Consider the following 25363-nt stretch of genomic DNA (forward strand, 5'->3'; position numbering starts at 1 on the left):
CTATCAACTTGGGTCCCCAGGTCCCTAATAACTGTCTCTGTACTTAATGGGTTACCACCTATGTGGTAATTTGTGGGCACATTGCTTTTGCCAAAGGGTATGACTATACATTTTTTGGCATTTAGTTTTAAACCATGGCGTTGGCACCAGTTATCTGTCTCTGTGAGACCTTTTTGAAGGATGTTTGTGTCAGCTGGAGAGTTGATTATGGCACCCAGTTTGCAGTCGTCTGCGAACTTGGTGAGCCATAGTCCTCCCACATTTGCCTGTACCTCAGAAAAGTATATACCAAACAAGAGTGGTCCCAGGACAGAACCCTGTGGGATGCCACTTGTGACCGGTTTCGAGTCTGACATGGCTCCAGCAACTCTCACTCTGTGGGTTCTGTCTTTGAGCCAGTTTGCGACCCATCTTGTGACATAGGGGTTTATATTTAAGCTGGATAGCTTATCTATGATGCCCGAGTGGGGTATTGTGTCAAATGCCTTTGCAAGGTCCAGATAGGCTGTATGGACTACCTTCCCTTCATCCATGGCTTTGGTGACTGTTTCAAAGAAATCAACCAGGTTCAAAAGGCAGGATCTGCCCTTGACAAAGCCAAACTGGGTAGGATCTAGTGTCTGTAGGTCCCCAATGTCTTTGTTTATGAGCTCCATGATGATCCTCTCCATAGCCTTGCAGACTAAGCTAGTCAGGCTTATGGGGCGATAGTTTCCAGGGTCCATAGAGGCTCCACCTTTGTGGAGTGGGACCACTGTTGCTGTACACCATTCTGTGGGCACATATCCTGTAGTGAGGCTGAGATTGTATAGTTGTTTTATTTGAGGGATTAGTTCCTCTTGGAGTTCATGTAGGACGCAACCTGGGACGCCAGCTTTCAGTGCTCTGGTGCTCAGTTACCAGGGTAGTCTGTGTCAGATGCACACCATGGAGAGTTCATGCACAGTTTATCATAGCCTAGTTGTTGTACTGCATATCTCATCATTAATGTTTGTTATATCTAATTTGGCCCACAGTTGTGAACCAGGTGCTGCCTCTTAGCTAATGCTACAGCACACAGCTCCCTTCTCCACCTTGTATAGTCATTCACCTGTAGCCATGTCCTCCACAAAGTTCTTGCAAGCACATTCTCCACTGCTGACAATGGCATATCTTCTCTCCTGATGGCAGCACCCTGTTGTATCAGTTTGCATGTCAATGTGTTGTGTAACATTGTACAGACAACAAATATATTGCTGCTTGTTTTTGGAATATACTGTGGAGCATCACTGCAGGCATCTAAGCAACAGTGGCAGGCCTTCATCAATTTGAACATGCATTCATTGATGTTTTTGTGTGTGTGATAGCATGGTGTTCTATGCATTCTATTATTTGGTCTATGAAATATCATGGTCTGCTTGCTTCCATGCTCAGGGGTATGAGTTATGGCTCCAGGACAAATCCAGTATTACCTACCAATAAGATGCCCCTGGGGAATTCATCCTATAAAAACTACGTATATAGGTCATATGTATGCCAGATGTGAGAAGCATTGCATTGCCTGTGTGGTATACTTTCACATTGTATATTATACTCTGTACATTGCAAACTACATGGCAATTAATGCTGGTGAATCTCTTATGGTTGATATGCCATTATCTCTGTGTCCCAGGTGGAGCTTTGATGGCAATTTATGTGCAGTTGATGTTACCCAGTAACTCAGTGAAATGTGTTCTTCCAGAAAATACCTACAGAGTGCTATTTCCACATATGCCGCTCTGTGTGCACTAGTACGACCTTGAGAAAATGATGTAGTATCCATGAGGCAGACATCTGGGATATACTTACAGAGTCTCCATTTGCTTGCTGAAAGGTCCCTTTAGACAGGATTGTCAATGCTACATATACTTTAGTGTGAATAGAAATGTGTATTCCATATAGCCCATGAGCCTGCATGTGAGAATGACACATCACTACCAGCTCCTGCATGGAAACTCTGTCCACATGGTATATAAATGTGTTTGCTTATCCTGCAGCTGCTCCTAACATCTTTCTATGGTGTCCATCTCTTCACAAGAATTTTATGGCATAGAGCAACACTGTCCTTGATTGTTAATTTTGCAGATTTATACATTTCTATTTGTTCTACCACACTGCATTCACTATCATCCTCCAGTGTTACTCATTTATATCTCACTTGACACACACATTACCACACTACACAGGCCATGATATTTCACAGCTCTGGATGATGCCGCTTGTCATTCGACTTCACCTTTTGCATTGTAACATTTATTTATGAATCCTGGCTCATATCTAAATTCTAACATTTTTTGCACATTTTTACTTAATTACATTTTTAGTGATGTCTTTGAAGAGACTTTTCACAGTAAGGATGTTTTTCATAGCTTCATTCCAAGATGAATGTAAGAAAAGATCAAGCTATACTGCCTATCCAAAGGAAAAATTTAAAAACAAAGTAATAAAATAAAGATTATATGTAATTGTCATTATTTAATAATCCTTTTTATTTTTGCAATTGCATATAGTTTGGTACAGCAATGCCCATAAAAGGAAAGAGTACAAAGATTACGTAGTAGAAAAATCAAAATTATTACATTACATTTTTTATTATACTTTACTTACAAATGACCTCTGCTCATAGGTCTCAGTCTCTAAGCCCAAGAAATCTGGATAAAGCCAAAAATAATGTGGGGACTAAAATCCAAAATCAGGGACACATTTTAAATATTGGTCTTCTAAACTTAGAAAGTTGATAAAATTACAGCTTTTGCATTAGCATGCATTTTCTGGAGGATATTAATTCAGAAACTGAAATGTATGTCATTATTTAATGATGTCAGTCCTCAATGATTTGTCAGAAATCCACACATTTTTTGAGAAGCAGGCCAAAAAATATTAGGCAAAAAAATGGGCATTCTGCCAAAGCCTGGAGATTTGAGAGGCATACCACTGCCTGGGGTAAAAACCAATATTATATATAATTCTATTGGAAAGTTTAAGCCAAGAATGAGTTGATGTGGGGAGCTAACACAACATCGCGAAACCAAGCTACTAAAATTAAGTATCTATAACAGACAAAAGCAGGAGATGCATTGTGCAGTGCTTTTCTAGATTAAGGAATAAACTTCCACCTGCAATTAGAACAAGTCAGTTGTTTCTTCAGTAATAATCTAGATAAATATAAGGGAAGAAGAAAATGTCATTATGGAGTTAATAGCCATCAAGCATTTGAAGTGCAGTAGGTCTTAAGTTTGACAAATAATCCTATGAACCTGTCTGGTGCCTCAGTAAGAAAGACAGAACTTCTGATCATGTAGAATATAAAATATTAACTGACTTTTAGAAATGGAGAAGTCATATATTTACTTTTATCAAAACTGTACAGCAGGAGCATCAGCTGTCTTTCTTTACATACTTTAACATGTTTCTGCTGGTACTGATGATGTTCTTGATTTATTGCCATCTATTCATCATTTGTCAATATTTGTTTTATATTCTTGTGTTGGGCTGACTGAAAAGACATCTGTCAGCTGTTCTTGTTTTACAGACATTTCAGCCAAGGTAAATTCAATGTGTTCATATTTCTACCTGTTTGTCAATCTATGTGAATAATTGCACATACACATAAACAGTTAGACGTGTGTGTGTGTGTGTGTGTGTGTGTGTGTGTGTGTGTGTGTGTGTGTGTGTGTGTGTGTGTGTGTGTGTGTGTGCAATATACTTCAACTTCAAAGTGCAAAAAATGTGGACAAAGTCAAAAGTAATGGTGGATCAAAGGCCTAAAACTCTGGACAGATTTTATGTAGTGGTCTTATAAACTTATAAAGTTGTTAGAATAACAGGCTTTGCTTCAGTATACATTTTCTGAAGGATATGAAGCCAAAAGCTAAAATGTCTGACATTTAATGACTTAAGTCCTTAATGATTTGGCAGAAAATCACAAATTTTATGAGAAATTGACCAAAAATATGAGACAAAAATCTGAACATTCATATGTATGCCTTCCAGAAGATGGAATACACATATTAAGACAGCTTCTACAACAAAGGTTTAAAAAAATGCTTTATTCTAGCACCACTATGTGGTAAATGTTATAAGTAGGATGCTGTTGAGCTTTGGCTTTTTAATAGTGAAAAACAAGTGTCACTGCTAATAAGAAGACAGGGAAGTCAGACCTTAGCGACTGTCAAGTTTTTGCTATTGTGCCTAATACATTACTTTCCTGAAGCAAAAAAAAAAGGATGCCAGTTACAAATCCAGTACAGAATCTCACAGAAGGTCAGTAATGAGGTGGTCCACCTGCTTAAGTCACAGAAGCATCAGTATGCTAAGACAATATGGTTATAAAAATAAATATTAAACTCACTAATCTTTTTCAGTTTAACTGGCATGCAAGTCACCTTTAATTTTAGTTCATAGGTTCATAGGTGTATTCTAGGCTAACGACCACTAGGACCCTTAACAGCCTAGTCGTGCAACCCAAATGTACCCCCACCCAAATTTGATTTATATTTGATTTTTAGGGTTGATGGAGGATGGCACACTGACACACTGGTAGCATTGCTGCCTCACAGCAAGAGGTTTTTTGGTTCGATTCTCGGCTGGGGAGCCTTCTGTGCAGAGTCTGCATGTTCTGTCTGTATTTGTATGGGTTTTCTTCAAGTGCTCTGGTTTCCCCACACATTCCAAAGACATGCAATAGGTGGATTGGGCATTCTAAATTGGCCATAGAGGTGAGTGTGCAGAAGAACAACCACAGCAGGGCTAGCCACTCAGAGGTGTAAAGCTTGGCTCTAGATTACACCCCTACTCCTTGTGAAGAAATGGTAAAAAGGGATAGTAGATGGATAGATGGATAGATGGATTTACTGCCTGCCTTTATCCAACAAAGCCATAAGAGCCAGGCTACAGGTGGATTTATAATTACCCATCCATTGGTCCAAGTTGCACTTGTATAGGAGCAGGGAGAAATTGTGCTTCACATGGATGGGCAGCCCTGTTCCAGATAATGGGTATTCTCTGAGAAATATTTGTCTCTCTGACTTGGCCTATTTATGTTGCAAGCAAAAGTTAGGTCTTTTAATTTAGTGGTTCTGATGCTGTTTGTTTTGCAGATGTGCAAAAGATTCATCAAAACAGGATTCTGAGATGTCTTTTATGCCTGGCAAAGATCACCCCTTAGTAGTCCGTATGATGCCAAGTAAAGAGACAGGGCTTTGAGGCAGCCAACATGGGACATTGTTTTTACTCCCTGTATTCTTTTTTTTAAGGAACCTTTGTGGATGTTCTAGTTGCTGCACACATCTGGTCAGGTAAATACCACAGGGCACATTGTATGCTGTGGTGGACCTGACGAAGGCCAAGTACAGTGGTATGATGACCTTTTTAGACCTAGATCCCAAGCCCTTGCTTATAAGTTGAGCAACATAGACAGGTTTTCTTACCACCTTGGAAACATGTTGGTTAAAGGCTAGGTTGCTATCTACATGAGTTCCCAAATCCCTGTTTATTAATTTATCTTTGATAACAGGATGATCCCACTAAAGGAAGGTGGGTTTCTTTTGTGAGAAGTTCAGAAATAATTTATACTGGCTTACTTAAACATCATTGCCTGAAATCAATCTTTCTGACATTATAGCAGTGTTAAAGACCCATGTGTTAATGTATATTTTTTGAATCACTGTACTTCAAATTTCCCCCCACTGGCAATATACATATTAATATTTCTGTCTTTGCTCTTGTTCATAACATAAGTATGAAAAAAACTTTATTATGAGCCAAGATGGTCTGAGGATTAAGCCTACAAGGTGTTAATGAGCCTCCTTCTGTAGCCACTGTCTTGATTCACTTTGAGCTGTTAATAATTTGCTTTTTGTAGTCCATTTTACAGAGTGAGGTGGTTCCTTCCACCTCCAGTTGCCTAGTATATGACTCTGCACAAGTCACAGAACCAGATAGTGTTCTTACGTTGGCCTGAAAAGGGCACTTGTGTTCAGTGGGCTTATCAGGATAAAAAATAAATATATAAAACCGTGAAATATCAAGTGGACTGATCTATTTACCCTTTTTAGCCATGACCTAGGTAAAATGTACAGTAGGAAATACAACAGAAGGTTTGGAAAGTACATCAGCAATCACAGAAGTATTAATGAAAGTATAAATTGGAAAAAAACATACAATTAGAAAATCACAAACATTAGTGGATATTATTACAAGCAATGCTGATTATATATATCAATATTTATAATATTTATAGTATGTACATATAGGAGGGAATTTCTTTTCAATGAACTTATAAATATGTTGTTGTAGTAAGACGTGAAGTGTAGCATCTGGGACTCAGTTGTAGGCATTAGCCACTGTCTAGAAAGCAGGTGCATTTATATTCATTCTATAGATATTGTTCAGGATTTACTTTGAATGGTACCAAAGTTTCACAGCTTTTAGTTTCATTACTTAGCTAGTAGCATGTGCCAGGACCCAGTCTATGGAATGCTTTTTCTCCAGTGATTAGCTTAAGCCTCGGATGTATGAGTGTGTATGCATTTTCCTGGCTGCTTCTTTGGCCCCTTACTTGAAGTGCTCTTTTAAGGGGTATATAGCAGAAATATTGCCCTTTGGGTAATGGGAAGTGGCTCCCTATTAAAATGTCAACACTTGTAATGCCAAGTGCTGGCATGCAGAAAAGAAAATGGAAATATCTCAGCATTTCACAGATCCCAACATTTCAAACAGTTACCATTGGGAGCCAATGTAATTTTTCTAATAGGATGTAATGATGACAGACAAGATCAGCCCATTTTCAGGGGTAAATCACTGAAGTAGATTTGAAAGGCTCTATCCTGTAAGAAATGTTTTGAACCAAAGGATGGTATTATCCTCAAAATTAATTTTTTGCAATTTATTGAGAATAAGGCTGTTTCAAAAGCACAAGTCATGCATATGAAGATTCCTGCAGCAATAAGGCCATTATTTATATTACTGTAAATAGTGTCTGTGGCTGAGACTAGGGCTGTTAGAGTACTAAAGGAGTTTCTAAAACCATGTTGTTGATCACAAAGTAGACAGTAGTTATTTATGTATTTAAAAATCGGCTGGTAAATCAGTTTCTCAAATATTTTAGTTGTTTGAGAAATGTTTGCAATCTTTAAATTGTATTGTTCAATAGACTTTTGGCAAGGAAAGAATGCTAGAAGACTTGAATGTGGGGGTTCCTACATTACACCGTGCATTATATGAACAGTCTTCAGCTATCCCCCCTGCTATTGCATGTAGGATTTGAAGAGCCTCCACTTATCCTTCTTGCTACAGCATATAGTATATGAACAGTCCCAAACTATAACCATCCTTCTGCATGTAGAATATGAACAGCCCCCATCTATCCCTCCCTTACAGCGTGTAAGATATGAACAGTCCCCAGCTATCCCCTGCTATGGCATGTAAGATATGAACAGTTTCCAGCTAACCCCCTGTAGCAGCATGTAGAATATGACCAGTCCCCCACTATCCCCTGATACAGCATGTAGGATATGAACAGTCCCCAGCTACTCCCCTGCAAAAGCATGTAGAATATGAACAGTCCTCAGTTATCCCCCTGTTACAACATGTAGGATATGAACAATCCCCAGCTATCCTCGCACTACAGCAGGTAGGTTATGAACAGTCCCAAGCTATACCCTGACACAGCATGTGGGATATGAACAATCCTCAGCTAACCCCCTGAAACAGCATGTAGGATATGAATAGACTCAAGCTGTCCCACTGCTAGTGTATGCAGAATACAAGCAGTTCCCAGTTATCCTCCTTGTTACAACATATGAGGTATAAACATTCCCCAGCTATCCACTCTGTTACAGCATGTAGGATATGCACTGTCCTGGCAAAAAACAAACTGAAGAAATATGGGTGAAACAGAAATGGAAGGCCCAAGAAAACAAACTGCTGTAGGCAAAATCCTCAATAACTTTAATCCAGAAGCCTTTTACAATAAAAAGGTGTTTAAAACAATGAAAGATAAGTGCTTTCATTCAAAAACTACATGACTTCATCAGATAACAATGCTGGAACTACACGCTCATTTTAAAGCTTTTGTGTTCAGTCACATGACCGTCAAGTCCCCAGGAACCGAAATATCATCTTAAAGGAGCCACTAAAAAGAAATTCACAGTGCATAGCACTGAGTCAATATTATTTACAAAAATTGCAATAAAGAATACCACCAAAAGCTAGGTATGCTGTATAGGAATAATCACTTTCTCTCCAACTCTACCAGGCAAACTCTGGCCTCAACTTATCTTCTTCCTTCCTTATTATACGGAGCCTCACTCCTAACCAACCTGTCCTCCTCTATCACCTCTAAACTAGAAAACTGCTACAACAAACTCTCTAAATTTGCCTCTAAATCTAAAAATACCACCTATCACTGCCTAACCCTACAATCCCTGAATTGGCTTGAACTCCCAAACTACCTAGACTATCTCCAACTCACTACTGCATATAGACTCATATTTCACCCAACAAAATGTCCCGCTCTAACTAACATCCTTCCCCCTTATACACCCAACAGAGCTCTCAGATCTGAAAATCAGAACTTAATTACTATCCATAAACCTAAACATCCTGCTGGCCAACTTCTCCTATCTTTCTCACTAGGCAAAAAATGGAATTCCCTTCCCTCCACACTAAGAACCATACCAAACTCAGAAAACTTCAAAACCCACCTATTCAAATACCTGTCCACTAAATGGAAATGTACCTGCCTTCACACAACCTTATCAAAGGAGGTTCTCTCTCTGGTTCCCAAGCTCTACAACTATCATAGTTATCTCCCTATGAGCCTATCTAAGCTCTCAACAATTTCTATAGCTTCTCTCTAAGCTCTCAACAAATCCTACAGCTACCCTCACACAGCCCAACCTTGTAAATATTGCAAATAGCATTCTACTGTTGATGTGTGTATGTAAAGCATATTTACATTTTCTTAAAAGGTTTGTATGTCAACTGTTTCCATGCCTAACACATATCTGTTTTCCTCAAATTAAACTGTATGATCCCTATCTTCATGCTTAATGAATTTGTTAACTATGCATGATATTGAAAGCATTTATGAGTAACTATTCTACATAATAGTATCTTTAATATTAACTATCAGTTGTATCTAAATTGTATAATGCATCTTGGAGCTTTTCTCCCCGGGCCTCCACTGAAAATGGGTCAATTCAGCCCAGTGGACTTCCCCGGTAATTAAACTGCAAATAAAATAAATAAGTAAATATAGAAAACAGAAACAGAATGCATTCCTCATATGATAGAAAAATAAAGGCAAAAGTATGCAAATATATGCCTTATATTTAGGGCTCATCTTTCCAGTACTTTAAAAAAGGCTGCGGTGGTGTAGCAGTTAGCATTGTCGCCTCACAGGAAGAGGTTCTCCCATTCGATTTTTAGCTGGAGCGCCTTCTGTGTGGAGTCTGCATGTCCTCCCCATGGTCAGGTGACATTTAAAGACATGCAGGAAGGTGTGTGTGAATGGGTGTGCCTTCTTTGAAGGTTGGGTGTCAGGCTAGCAACTTGGCACCGTAAAAATCCATTGCCAATCATTAGTGGACCGGCGTTCCACTGTGGAGACCCCTAACCAGGAAAAGCCGAAAGACAAATAACAACTTTCCAATACTTTTAACTTAAGCAAACATGCTATTGAAACATGTTCATTGAGTCCAAGCCAGTTATTGGCATTCAGATGTAACTTCCAATATAATTCACATTTTCCAAGTAATAAGGTCCATGGACTTTCATTATTATTAGAAGGCATTTGTTCCAAAATGCAACATTTGAATGTAGAGTGTGGGTAACATTTTATGTGTTTATAGAGGGCGTTAGTCTCCTTTCTCATTTTGATTTCATATAAATGATCATATATTCTGCCACTCAGTCTCCTCTCTGTTTTTCCTATGTAGAAACAGAGGCAGAACATACATAGTGCACAATATACCTCCTTTGTTGTGCAACAACTGAATCTGTTTTTTTTACAGTGATCACCTGGTTGCTCAATGTAAATTTCATGGCACACCAGATTATTGAGGCAGTAGGGACAACAACCACACTTTTTCATCCCCATAAATTCAAAGTTGCGTCTGTGTTAGTGTTTGGACCTGTGTTCCAATATTGTTTTCAAATTCCTGCTCCTTTTGAACACCACTCGTGGACCTGGTCCCACATAATTACAAATGGTATTCTTTTGTAGGAGAAGTCTCCAATTCTTTTCCAATATAAATTTCTTGAAGAGACCTTCAATAGAATAAGTTGTAATAAAAGAATTCCTGAAGGTTTCTATGAATGTTTTTGTAGTCTCAGCCATGGGTGGCATTAATATTGTACCCCTACCGTGTAGGACTTTCTTGCTTACAAAGTTAGTCATGCAAGAGCCTCCCAAAATTGGTACAAAATGATGAGACTCACATTTATTAATCACAACTAGCGTCAAGTTGTCCACAAATTTTGTAGGATAGCCACGTTTTAAAAACGTGCTTTTCAGCAATATGCACTCATCTCAAAAGGCAGTATCATGTGATTGAACACAAAAGCTTTAAAATGAGTGTGTACTTCCAGCATTGTTATCTGATGAAGTTCATGTATTTTTTGAATGAAAGCACTTATCTTTCATTTTTTTAAACACGTTTTTTTTTTATTTTAAAAGGCTACTAGTTTAAAGTTCTTGTGGATTTTACCAACAGCAGTTTATTTCCTTGGGGCTTCCATTTGTGTTTCACCAGGATATGAAATGTCCCCATCTATACCCCTAATACAGATTGTAGGATATAAACAGTCCCAGTTATCTTCCTGTTACAGCATGTAGAATATGAATAGTACCCCCTTATTACTGCATGTAGGATATGAACAATCCCAAGTTATCCTTCAGTTGAAGCATATAGAATATAAGCAGTACCCAGCTATCTCCATGTTATGGCATTTGGATATAAACAGTTCTTGACTACCACCCTGATACAGCATGTAGAATATGAACAGCCCTCAGTTATCCCCCTGCTACTGCATGTAGGATGTGGACAGGCCCCATCTATCTCCTTGTTACCGCATGTGTGATGTGAACAGTTCCCAGCTATCACTCTGTTACAGAGTATGGGATATGAATAGTTAACAGCTATTCCCCGGTATAGCATGTAGTATATGAACACACCCCTGCTATGGCATGTAGAACATGAGCTGTCCCCATCTATCCCCCTAATACAGATTGTAGGATATAAACAGTCCCCAGCTATCCCCAGTACAGCATGTAGGATGTGAACAGTCCCCAGCTAATCTTTCTGCTAATGTATGTAGGATATTAACAGTCTCTAGCTTTCTCCCTGTTACAACATGTAGGTTATGAGCAGTCCCCAGCATCATTTCTAAACTATGTATTACACTACCTAAACATTCAAAAAATACTGCCTAAAATCTCTTTTAAGAAAGCATTAAAAAGTCATTTCAATGTAAACTGTGATGCATTTGAAGTTTTGGTGTTACTTGACAATGCCTATGAAACACCGACCTCTGGCAAACGTCTATGTAGAGTTTACTTGTTCTCCCTGTGTCAGTGTGTGATTCCTCCCACCTCCCAAAAACATACTGGATGTTTCAACATCAAATTCACCCAAGAATAGAGTTGTGGAAAGTAGCACAACTTTAGATGGTGCCTATCAGGTGAAGACTTATATAGACCAACAGCTTTAGGCATCAATTGTGGTAAGCAGTATGCTCTAGATAAAAGAAAATAGATTACAGACTGCACCCTGGGTCTGGGTTAGCCAGTTGATGGCATAAAAATTGGTTGTAGGTGATTGGGTCATATTAGTTAATGTTGCCAAAAATGGGCATGGGTATTTGCTGGCTATAAGTGGATTGAAAACTATGCTTACTCTGACCTATACAGGAACATGATAACAATTGGACGGGTCTGTGAGCCCTTACCGGACAGTGTGTGCCTGCCATAAAGCCCAGCAGCCTGGGTCAATACACTACTGGCCAAATGATGTTCAGTTGCCCCACTTATGTTACCAGGAATAGCTATGTTGAGCAAGAGTTGGAGGTAAAACTAATCAACCTGTCAAACACAAACTAAGAATTTCTACAATCAATAGTTTCACTGACAGGATGCAGCTTGAAAGTGGATGACATGATGGTGATGGTAAGGAGGAGGCTGGACATCCTCTGTATCCAGGAAACAAGAGAGAAGTTCAGTACAGCAAAGCCAACTGGCTTGAGATCCAAAGTTTATTACTCAGGGAGAGGGCAGACTAGAAATGGTGAGGGAATTATGGCAAGGGAGAGGCTTCATAAATTAGTGCAGGATGTCATCAGAATTAGTGACAGACTTATGGCAGTCCAACTCCAGTGTAAGGATAGGACAGTATTCATAATACCGGCCTACTTCCCAGAGCAAATGTGTGATAGTGAAGAAAAGAGTGCATTCAGACAATAGTTGCAAGACCTACTAAACAAAACAGGATAACACAAGTGGAGCTGGTAATGCGGGACCTAAATAGACATATCAGGACAGACAGAACAAGATATAAAGATAGCCAGGGTCCACATGGGTGAGACAATAGGAATAAAGAAGGAGAGGCCATTACAGACTTCTGTTTGGCAAATGGATTGATGGTAGCCAACACACGGTTCAAAAAGAGAGGCAGGCATAAAATCACATGCAAGAATTTCCAACATGCAACTCAGGTAGACTTTGTTTTAGTTAGGAGAGGGCATTGGTGTAGAACCAGTAATATCAAAGTCATCCCCAGTGAAACAGTCGACTCACAGCATAAACCACTGGTTGCACAATCAGCTGCAAACAGTGGTCAGAGGAGGCTCTAACCTGAATAGAGTCTAGGCTGAAGAGGTGGAAGTAAGCTCAGGAGAAAACACAGGAGTTCAAAGAAATCCTTGGGGCTGTAGCACCTCAAGAAGAAAAGGAAATGGGTGGAGTTGAAGAAGAATGGCAGCACCTCAAAAAAGCATGTGTGAAGCATGGAAATAAGGTACATAAGGAACGCTGTTGGTGGAACACAGATGTCAAGGAAGTCATTAAAAGAAATAATGAGTGTAGGAAAAAGTGGGAGAGAGAAAAGATGGACCAGGCCAAAAAGGAATATTGAGTAGTTAAACATGTGAGGAAAACAGTTGCATTAGCAAAGAACAAAGCATCAGGGGGACCCTACCAGCTTATGGAAAGTGTCTCAGCAGATGGCACAAAGAAAAAGAATCAGATTACAAAGCAAAGACATAAAAATAAAGAGATAATCATCAGACACCCTTCATAAAGGATGTCAGAAACTACCTGTTCACCAGGCCACAGGACATGCAATGTCAGTGGAAGAAGTACTTCCAGCTACTTCTAAATGAAGAAAATCCCACTGAAGTGGTACTGCCCCAGACACAGACTATGATGAAAGATGAAGAAGAACTCACCATAGAAGAAGTAAAAACAACCCTAAGTAAAATGAAGTCAGTGAAAGCAGTAGGCTTGGAATAGGTCACAGCAGATATAATCAAGATGTTGGGTGAGTTAGGGGAAAATGGTTTCAGAGTGTACTCTTGACGGTATGAAGATAATGCTGTTTCCCAGATGACTGGAATATATGCAGTCTAGTGCCAGTGTGTATAAAAACAAAGGGGATATTCATAACTGTGGCTAGTACAGAGGTATCAAACTCCTTTCACACTGTGTGAAATTTCTGGAGAGGGTGATTGATAAACTAATATGCAGAGTACTAGAAAGTAAGATGGGAGATGAACAGTTCAGATTTAGATAAGGTAGCTGCACAGACTATCCAGTTTTTGCAGTGAAACAGATAATTGAGAAGAAACTAGAGGTGAGGAAAGAGTCCAACTAGGCATTTCTACACTTGAATAGACCATATGACAAGGTCCTAAGAAAGTGATCTTGGCAGTACTTAATTGTTTGAAGTCCCCGAAACACTAATACAAAGATCCAGTGATATAAGTATGAACAGTGTCTGGACTCACAGATGGGCTCCACTGGGGAGTGGGTATGAATCAGGGTCCTGCATTCAGCCCACTGTTGTTCATACTGGTGCTGTCTTATTTTAGGAAATAGATCAGTGGGGACAGATCATAAAAGCTGCTGTACACAAATAATGTAATGTTACAGGCAGACTCTGAACAAAAACTTCAGCAAATGATAAGGGAATGGAATGCAACACTGAAGGCTCATTGGATGAAACTGAGCTCGGATAAGACATTTGTTATGGCAGCAAATGGTAGAAATCAGAAGATGCTGAAAACTGAGTAGAAAGGATGCTGAAAACTGACTTAGAAGGGAAAATAGTGGAACAGGTTAACAGTTTCAAGTATCTAGGAGGGGTAGTTTTGGAGAAGGGGGAGGTCAAAGCTAGAACCAGAGGGACTACAGCAAATGGTGCAGAGTCAAAGACAAAAAGCTTGCTGTGGAATCCAAATAAAGGTACAAAACCTGTAGAATCTGTTTTATTATAAAAAAAACTTTAGTTAAAAGGTCCTTAGTTGACCAAGAAACAATCCAATATTATACAACATTGCCACTCAGGACCTTTTAATTAAAGTTTTTTTATAATACTACATATTTTTTATAATACTATTTTAGTATTATTTTTATACATATACAACAATGTTCTTTTTATCAAACATTATTTCCCCAGGCATATAATAATTTTAGCTATATTTGTATTGCATTGTCTTTTTGTATCTATGGAAATTATCTGATGTTTTTTTAATTAACCATACAGCTTTTTATTGAACAATTGAATTATGTTTAATTGTCTAACCACATGTATAAAAGGTACAATTACTGGGTGGATTGTATTATTTCTGATGAAGACCTTGAATTTGTGGTCGAAAACGTATCCAGTTTTGTGGCGTTAGTGATTTTGTTACTTGGCGTTGTTCTGAATAAAACAGATTCTACAGGTTTCGTACCTTTATTTGGATTCCACAGCAAGCTTTTTGTCTTTGGTTTTGGTGTTGTTCAGCTTGCCTTGCCACCTTTTCTTGGAAATGGTGCAGAGTGCCAGGGGTAGTATGTTACAAAAGAATACCAAAGAAGCTAAAAGATAAGGTGCACAAAACAGTGGTTCAACCAGTACTACTTTATGGTACAGAAACTTAGGCAGTGAAGGCACAGAGGCTGAGTAAGTTAAAGGTGATAGAGATGAAATGCCTGATATGGGAGGTAGAATTCAGAAGAACTGTGACAATCAAGTATGACTGCCAAAGAAGCTAGGAGACTGACACTGAATCCAGACTGGGTTCCGGGTATCACTTCAACAGGGACAATCATCTCGAGCCAAGGTTTACACCATCGGTTGGAGAGTCCTGTCGTAGATCACCTGTACCACTCACTCACACCTACAGCCAATTTACAGTGTACAAGCCACCTACTGCATGTCTTTGGAAAGTGGGAGGAAACTGGAGCACCCGGAAGAAACCCCATCTAGAAAATGAGAACTATGGGGTTGGTAAGGATGATGATGGTGAGCCATGACATCTGTTTCTCCCTACAGACCCAGACTGTTAATAACTCTCGTTCATATTTTCACTCTTTCTCACACTTTGTCAGAGAGGATTAAAGCTCTCAGCTGTTAACATGCTTCATTCTGCAGTTTGGCATTTCATTTCACAGCCTTTGTTTGCCTGCTGTATTAATCTGGGAAAGTCCTTTAAGCAGACTGTGCTCACCATCTGACCTGGAAAAAGAGACCTCAGCCAAGAAAATAAAGAAAGTGAGGTTAGTCAATAATAGTGAAAAATATAACAACAAAAAAAGTTGATACACAGTGTTAGTATCTGCATTTGAATTGCTGACAATATTCAACAGCAACACCTGCAGGTTATAACCTAACATAAAAGTACCCATGATCCAGACAGTTATTCATATGTTTTTGATCACATCATATTCCAAATCTACTTCTTTCTCATAGATAGATAGATAGATAGACAGACAGACAGAGTGATTGAATGGTCGGACAGACACTGTCATACCTTGCATGTTATATAGTTCTGGAATCTTTTCTCTCTTTTTGGTTTGAATGCATTTATTTTATATTTATAGATAATTGTCAAATTATTTTTTCTCCCTGGGCACCTTCTGAAAATGCATGTCACCCAATCAGAATTTCATGATCCACAAATGCAAATAAATATAGAGTTAAATAAACAAACAAGTACAGAAACATATAAATAACTAAGTGACAATTCAAAGGCTAGGCCTCGTTAGCAACTTTAGTCATCGACTCGGAAAGCACAAGCAGACAACGGGGACAAGCATTGCTGAGATGTGGATATAGGTGGCTCCTTCTCTACAAATGCCCAGCACAGCATAATTTGAATGTGAGACTGAAAGATAATAGTTCAGAAATGTAGGATCTTACCTGATGAATCAATCTGTAATGCATGCAAGTTGGAGGAATGGGGTTCTCTTCTAGCACCTTACTAAATGAGAGGCTCCCTTTGTGGCACCAAAGTGATTATTGTCTCAGTTTGATCTATGGGACATTTTTTTTTTGCTGTCTGCTGGAAGTACTGCACCAGTATTTCTTTTTGTCGTGCTGTGAGAAAACGAATGATATTACAGAATTTTTTTTTTAAATATATGTTCATTAAATTACTTATCTTTGCCTGGACCATTTATACAGCAGGCCTTTCATCTACTACATGTTGAGGTAAACTTATACTTTACCGGTAAAGGCTCTCTTTCTTATTAAATACTCCCTGGTGTTCATTTCAGATCTGACTAATATGATGTAACATTTTGGAATAAAGATACATATAACTAAACCACTACTGGAAGACAAAATGGCAAATATCTCCACAGCAACCATATACTTTCCCCTGGTACTCAGGTAAGCAGGGATGAAGGACAGCCAGACGCTGACAAACACCAACATGCTGAATGTGATAAACTTGGCTTCATTGAAAGTGTCCGGCAGTGTCCTGGCTAAGAAAGCTACCACAAGACTTATACTGGCTAAGAGGCCCATGTAACCCAACAGCCACCACAAAGCATTACTGGACCCATCATTACATTCTATTATTATTGTATCTAGTTTGAATATCATGTTTTCTTCAGGAAAAGGAGGTGTAGTTGACAGCCACACTACACACAGAGTGACTTGAACCATTGTACAGAAACAGATGATGCAACCAGGAAGTACAGGCCCCATCCATTTTCTTAACTTACTGTTTGGATTAGTGGCCTTGAAGGCTATGATTACTGTAATGGTTTTAGCCAGTACACAAGAGACACAAAGAGCAAACATTATACCAAAGACAGTCTGGCGGAGCATACACATTAATGCAGTGGGTTTTCCAATAAAAATCAGAGAACAAAGACTGCACAAGACAAGAGCGATGAGTAGAATATAACTCAGTTCTCGATTGTTCGCTTTTACAATAGGAGTGTGACGGTATTTAACAAAAATAATTAATACTGAAGCAGGAAGCAGTGCAGTGATGCTAGTGATGGTAGTCAGTATTGCTCCAAGGAAGTCCTGATAAGACAGGAACTCGATGAATTTCTTTATACACTCATCCTGTCCTTTATTACTCCATGAATCATCTGGACACTTAATACAGTCATGAGCACCTGTAAACAAAAAGAAAGGCATAGTTTCTGTATAATGTTAGCTATTTCAGATCAAATTATGTAGCACACTCTATAGCATAATAACCAAAAACAGGTAGCATCAGTCTACTATATGTTCTTATCTGTTTACTTAAAGCTAATTAAATATATATAAGAAATCAAATAATGTACTTTAGAGAATAGGAGACCTGTAGATCACATACTGGTTGGAGAACAAATGTTCTCCAGCAGGGTGTTAATCTACAGATAACACCTGCTGAAAAATGAGCCCACTGTTTCCCGGCAGCGTATCAAACTGCCGTGGAGTTCACACTAAAAGTAAACTAACAGATGTTATTATGCTAAGTGGTGCTATTCCTGTTTAGTGAGTGTAAAATACAAAACAAAAGAAAAAAATGTAAAATAAAAAAGTATGTGCATGTGTTTATGTCTGTGTGAGAGTGTATGCATGTACGAGAGTGAGAGACAAAGAGATCGATTGAGCTATTATTTTACACGCGCTAAGGAGCACTAGTGCTGTTTAGCCAGTATAAAAAAAATAAATGAAACAGAAAAAAGTGTGTGTGTGTGTGTGTGTGTGTGTGTGTGTGTGTGTGTGTGTGTGTGTGTGTGTGTGTGTGTGTGTGTGTGTGTGTGTGTGTATGTGTGCGTGTGTGTTTGTGTGTGTTTGTGTGTGTGTGTGTTTGTGTGTGTGTGTGTTTGGGTGTGTATGTGTGTGTGAGAGACAGAGAGAAAGTGTCTAAAAAGTGAAAGCAATTGAGCCATGGCAACAGCAGCAGGTTTGCATACCTCTCGACCTCTTAGTTCACAATATCTGGATAAAGCTTAAAATAAAGGGTGGACAAAGGCTCAAAATAGGAGCATATTTTAAATAGTGTTGTTGTAAAATCACAAAGTTACTTGAATAATAGGATTTGTGTTAGCATGCATTTTCTGAAGTGCAAATGTGAGTGAGTGGGTGAGATCGAACATTGGCAGCAATAGTAAAGACATTTGCATACTTATTGACCTCTTATCTGAAGAAATTTGGATAAAGCATAAAATAAAGGAGGAACAAAGGCTCAAAACCAGGAACAGGTTTTAATTATTATTGCTATAAAATACAAAGCTGCTTAAATGACAGAATTTGTGTTAGCATGCATTTTCTGAAGGAAGTAAAGTCTAAAACTCAAATATATGTCATTATTTACTGACTTCAATCCTCGATGACTGGCAACAAAAAAAAAACATTTTAGGAGTAAGGAACCAAAAAATAAAATAAATAACTAGATGTTTTTAAAAAAAATGTTATACTTTAGATGTAAACTGCTTCCTCTAACACCATTTACATATACTACAAGAAGTTTAAAAGATTAGGTAGAGGAACTATTTTACTTCAAAAATATATTAAAAAATAAATAAATATGTAAAACCCAACAATTTTACAGACAGCTTATTCTCTAAGTGCAATAATGCCCTCCATGGTATATGTTATTGTGAAAATAATGCCCTTCCAGGGGTGTAGAGAGCCTCCCCATGCAGAGTCGGACCTCAGAACACCCCTGGGTGAGTATTTCCTCAATAATACACACCCTGTTGGAAATTATTGCTCACATGTTGGTTGCTTTATCAAGTGAATTACCTTCATAGTAAAATTGAATTATTTACTTTACTCTCCACTGTGCTGGCTTGTATGTATAGTTTACCATGGAAACATTTCTGATCATTTCTACCTAAAGTAGTATATGGTTGTTTTTTCTATAATTACTATTACCATGACACTCTCTGACATCTAAAGATGTCCCTTCTAGTGGCATTAAACAAAAATGTTAGTACTTCAGTCTGCTACCAGATGAAAATGACTTTCCCATCTTACGTGAAGATCATTTTAAGAAATGCTCGGTATACTTCTTCTGTTCTTCTCACTGTCCCCCAAACTATGTGCACAAAAGCTTACCATAAATAGTAGTGTCAGGTGTCCCATTAAATAATATCAGGACTAAAATAATATCCTTACTGACAACAATAAATTTGATTTAATTATAATGCATGGCAGAAACAATACTCATCCAGTCACTCCCATCGCCACCTCATCCTGGTGATACCCAATAACTATCTGCCATCAGGAACCAAAGTACAGGCAAGGTACTCTATGGGTAGATACTCTGAAAGAGGAAGCGAGGTTTAACTTCAGGCAGAATAATTAAAACTCCCATAGGCCATTCATTACATTTTACCACCTACCGTACAAGGGAATTAGGCTTATCTAGTACCAACATTTCAAAAATCTCACTAGTGGTATTGTTAAGTGCTTCCTCCTTCAGATCCCATCCATGGAATGGTGAAAAAAGAATCCATTGCAGAGCACAACTATGTTTTAAAGCTTCTACTTTCCCCACTATACCCGCCCTTCCATCACCTACTTGAATTATGATTCCCTTAGATTATCACTGGGAGGGCACATTTCCTAGTGTTATTTTTTCCATGTGATACTACAAGATGTTGAGTTCCCTGATGACAAACCCATGTAGTAACTTATAATAAAGGATGCTCTCCATTGTCCTCATCCTTATAACAACTCAGCCCTCTGTCTGTGGACCAACTTATATAACATACCAGAATTCTCTTCTTCACCGGACTAGTTACACATCTTTGCAAGCCTAGCTGCTAACTAATAAATGTTGTGAGTGCTTACAGAGGAACTACAACTGATATAAGGGATTTCTACAACTGATATAAGACAATTAGTTTTCCTAGTTTTAATCATTGCAAATATGCTTTTCCAGAAATAAAACAAAGTATCTAAATTAACAGTGAGATACGCACAAGTAACATTTGCCGTATTTCATTTTTAGTATTAGGCTACATTGTTCTCTTTATGTAAACTTAGTAAGGTGATATTTTAACTCTTGCACCATATATATTATAATTAAATATATTGCAGATAATATACATTAAATGAAATACTGTACAGCATCTAAAACATTAAAACTTCATACTGCTCACTAGATAATACAGCATGAAAATGTTTCTATAGTGTCCGCAGTTAAACAATCCATCTACTTATAAGATACTGTACTAAACTAGCATACTGGGCTTCAGGATAAACATGTATCCTGAAATAATCCTGTGTATTCAGAAAGAACATAACCACCAGGGTAAGAGTTGTGGCTGTTTCTGAGATGCAGAAAAATTAAGAGATGTCAGCTAATTTGCAAGTCTCTGAATTGCTCTTAACTACTAAGAGTGCAAATCAGCAGTTCCCTAGGGTAGTTAACATTGGCAGTCCATTGATTTGGTTGGCACAGACACACTCCCTCATTCATTCTCCCACACACATGCACACATTAAAATAAACACACACACACACACACACACACACACACACACACACACACACACACACACACACACACACACACACACACACACACACACACACAACTTACTTGTCTCTGAGTTGCCAGAATGTCCCTACTGTATCTTTTTATTTTTCCCTACCCCTCTTATATCAAGGATGATTAGAGTTTCATTCTTTTTACAGGTCAATAAATTTATTCAGATGCAAGACCTGTTGCTCTTTTAATGTTTCATATGAATCCCAAGTAATGCATTAAAATTTTTCCATAGTGTTGTCTAGTGTTCCTCCCAGCTTTATCCCAAAGTCTCCCTCCATCCGGACACCTCCCCATCCATTTATGTTATGCCTCGTCCCCCCCTCCCCTCATCACCAGGGAGCAGGTCTTTAATGCTCTCTCAAAGGCAAAAAATACAGCCACAATGAGATCAGACAATGTCACTGACTGTGTCCTACATGAACTCAGGCATGAGCTCTCAGCACCATTAGGCACCCTACACAAATAAAGCCTGAGCACCAGCTTCATCCCAGCTGCTGACTGGAGGACAGCCACTGTCATCCCTCTACACAAAGTTGGAGCATTCACAAACCCAGGAAATTAAAGGCCCATCAGCCTAACTAGCCTGGTCTGCAAGGCCATGGAACACATTATCATGGACCTTATAAACAAGGACAATGGCAACCTCCAAACACTTGACCCCACAAAGTTTGATTTTGTCAAAGGGAGATTATGCCTGTTAAACTTGATTGACTTCTTTGAAACAGTCACCAAAGCCATGGTTACCTTGACCTTGCCAAAGCATTCAACACTATTTCCCACTTGGGCATAATACATAAACTCTCCCAGCTAGGCATCAACCCATATGTTACCAGATGGGTAGCTAACTGGCTCACTGATAGAACCCACTCATTCAAAATAAGGGGAAGCCACCTCTAGTAGTAGACTTGTAATAAGTAGCATACCCCAAGGATTGGTCTTGGGGCCTCTACTATTTGGGATATAACTTTCTGAGGTGCAAGCCAAAACCAGTGGACTGTGGCTAACCAAGTTTGCAGACAACTGAAAGCTCCCCTAGTAATGTGAACATCCTCCAAGAGGGTTTTACCCAAATAACAACTGGTGCCAGAAGCATGGCCTCAAACTGAATGTCAAGAAATGCATCATTATCCCCTTTGGGGAAAATGGCGCCCCCATTAATTATCACATTAATAACAATGTACTAAGCACACAATCAATCGTGAGGGACATGGGCACCAAGGTTGATAGGAACCTGACTTTTGACTACCATGTTGCCTCCATTGTACGAAAGGCTTTCTACGTGGCCCACCTCATAAGTAAGGGTATTTCATCCAGGAACAAGGAGGTCATAACAGCCCTGTACTCCTCCCTTATCAGACTGATTATTGAGTACAATGCCCCCTTTGGCATGTACTTTGCCAAGCACACGCAGCAGCTGGAGAGACCACAGAGGTTCCTGACCAGGAAAATCCAGGGTCTGAAATAACTATCCTATACAGATAGGCTAAAAGCCATGTTCCTCTACTCAGTCTCATAGAGACTGCTCAGAGGTGACCTGTGTCTGGCATACAAGGCCATCTCAGACCCAACCTTGATGGAGTTGCTGCATTTCTGTAAGTCAAACTCCACTCATGCAACCCACATGCAAGGCCTGAACTGGTCTGTAACATTAACAGAACTTGTTGGTGGGATAGATTTGTGTCCCAAAGATTCCCCCATCTGTGGAATAGACTCCCACTCCATGTCAAGCAGAGTACCTCACTGGTCCTCTTTAAGAGGAACATGGATGGCTGGATGGGAAACAGAAAATACACCCCTGGGATCCCACCTGTGTCCCTGCTGGACAGGGGATGCAGGTGCTGACTTTGTGGGAACATGGGTGAAATTCTTGGCTAGGCTTATAAGGGCCTCCAGGCCAATAGTGTAGTAGCATCCTATGAACCTATGGTTTTACAGGCAGCTCTTGCTGTTGCATCTTATATGTGCCCTGTCCCTTGAAATTCATGGACTATTGTAGCCAGTGAATAATGCCAGATATTAGAGTTTCACACTTCTTATTATGTTAAAAAGCTTATTCCACCAACAGATTAGTTAGCATACTGGGTTAATGGTGCTGTTTCCTGTGTCAAGTGTGCAGAGTTTGAAGCCACCTCCCCACTTTATTTTACATTTTTTTCAATTTTCAGAGACTTAGGCTATATTTTAGCAGTGTGCCTGGTGACATAGAGAACAGAGCCTTCTATATGAGTGTGGTGTGGTGGGTACAGGCTTTAACTCATTCACTCCAATGGAGCTCAGGAAGTTTGCACTGTAACTTCCAATGGGCAGAGTCTAAGCCATTTGACAGAATCAAATTATGTCCTCACATTTCAAAAACTGTTCATATCTCTGGAACCATAAAAGTTATGAAAGAAGTATAAATGGCAAACTCTTCAGGGCAAACTATTTTTATAGTGGTAGTGTTCTTTAGGTTCTAGGTCTTAAACAAAATTTTATAAGTCACAGTAAAGAATCATAACTGAGGAAAGAAATTCAGTCCTACTGTTCAACTTTTCATTTTCCTGAATCATTTCAACACATGCTTACTGGTCAAGAGTGCACTAAGATAACTGTGAAATAAATAGTAGAATTAAGCTGAAGGTCTAGAGCCACTAGAATCCTAGATGCCATGGAGTTATGGAAATTCTGAGGTGTATTTTAAAGCAATTTTCCAAACATTCAGTCCAATTATGGTTTGAACAAAAACATGGGTAAAGAAAGAAAGGCAGCCTTATTTTTTTCTTTCAAGTAAGAAATAAGTTGTGTCTGAGAAAGAAGAGGTTCACAATTAATTGAGGATGCATAAATATTCAAGAATAGTGCCTGTCTCACTACTCCCCCCCGCAAAAAAAAATAACATTCACCTTCTATGGGATGAAAGTCAAGGCACAATGGTCATAGTCATAAGTGACTGCTGCTGTCAGACATACATACAGCAAGTCTCCTCACCCTTAGCCCCAAAATACAACCACTGATTGTGTACCACCCTGATGCTGGACTAAGAAAGAAACCTGAAAGAACAAACACAACACAGCAACATATTTCAACCTGCAGCTGTCAGACATAAAAACAGCATGCCTCTTTACCCCTACCCAGTGAAATATTGCTAACTGTATACACATCTGCTGTTTAGTTATGGGGAAGGCAAAAAAAAATATATATCACAGTAATATAGTCCATTCTGTTGCTTTTAAATGCTTTGAAATGGTACACTGTTCGTAGACAAGCTATGGTAACCTTCTGTGCATATCTCTGAGGTCTTTGAGGAAAATTCAAGAAATAATGACCGTACTATAGCCAGTCACCCCGCAAGTTACATAAACCTTCTGGGCACACCTCTGGGCAGGCTTTCTAATGAAGTGTTGGTACTCAAAATGCTGAGTGCCAAACAGCCAAAAAAAAGTAAAAAAAAAAACCCTTAAAAGAGTGAATCTTGAAAATTGCTCTTCTCCTTTAAACTTCTTTTCACAATGGAGGTAGGCTCCCCTGCAGACCCCCATGTAGGGGGCATGCCCCTGCCTCAACACTTCCTGAACTTAAAGATACCAGCTCTGAGATTGTCATACTTCAGAGAAAAGAAAATATTCAATTCTTTTAGCCATTCAGTCTCCACATTTTGGGACTCATTCTAGTGGGTCCTGACATTTCAAATGGTTAACCTCTGGACATGGCTGGTTTTAGATGGGGTTCAGGAAAGAGCTTGTCTTGACCACTTATAAAGTTTGGGGTGTGGGGGACCACTAGGTCAACACAAACTCTGCAGGCAAACTGGAGGAATGCTATTTCACATACATAATGTTCTTGCAGTGTTGAAGGAAACCAGAGCATATGGATAAAAACACAGACTGAGACAGGGAGGGCATGCAGACTCTGCACAGTAGAAGCCAAAGTCAATAACTCAACCAGAGTCATGCAATGTGGAATGGAATGGAATGGAAGGGAATGGAATGCTACTCACTGTGTCACTGTACCAGTGAGCATTTACTTTTACACACATCCTGCTTCTGCCAGAATACCAAAGATAGCCACCTAGCTTGAGTACAACTGATGCTTTTGATGGAAAGTGGGTCTTGGTAGCATCTTTCCAGGTAACACAGAATGTTACACCAGTTGCATAGTCTGACAGGTGCACACTGCCACTGTAACATTATGAATTTTCTGAAACTGATAACAAAAGGGGTAGTGCAGTGAACAAGTACATAGTATCATATTAAAGTGGACTGTTCGTTATGTTTAATTCAATAAAATTTCTTAATAATAGTGCACCAAAATTACATAATAACAGACCCAGCAAAATGGAAATAAATCACATCAAACATCCACAATGTATAAC

The 25363-nt window shown here is 39.0% G+C and overlaps 1 protein-coding gene across 1 annotated transcript in view; it reads right to left on the minus strand.

The window, feature by feature from the left end:
- The window catches only part of LOC122816258 (vomeronasal type-2 receptor 26-like), a 53276-nt gene that overhangs the window by 21312 nt on the left and 6601 nt on the right, over positions 1 to 25363 (minus strand). Inside the window, exon 3 of the mRNA XM_044088996.1 lies at positions 16730 to 17635. Coding sequence (XP_043944931.1) covers positions 16730 to 17635 — 906 coding nt within the window. The remainder of the gene's footprint in view (positions 1 to 16729; positions 17636 to 25363) is intronic.

The sequence above is a fragment of the Protopterus annectens genome, chromosome 12.part0 (genome assembly GCF_019279795.1).
Source record: "Protopterus annectens isolate FY-2018-M chromosome 12.part0, PAN1.0, whole genome shotgun sequence".
In the NCBI taxonomy this organism is placed as follows: Eukaryota; Metazoa; Chordata; order Ceratodontiformes; family Protopteridae; genus Protopterus; species Protopterus annectens.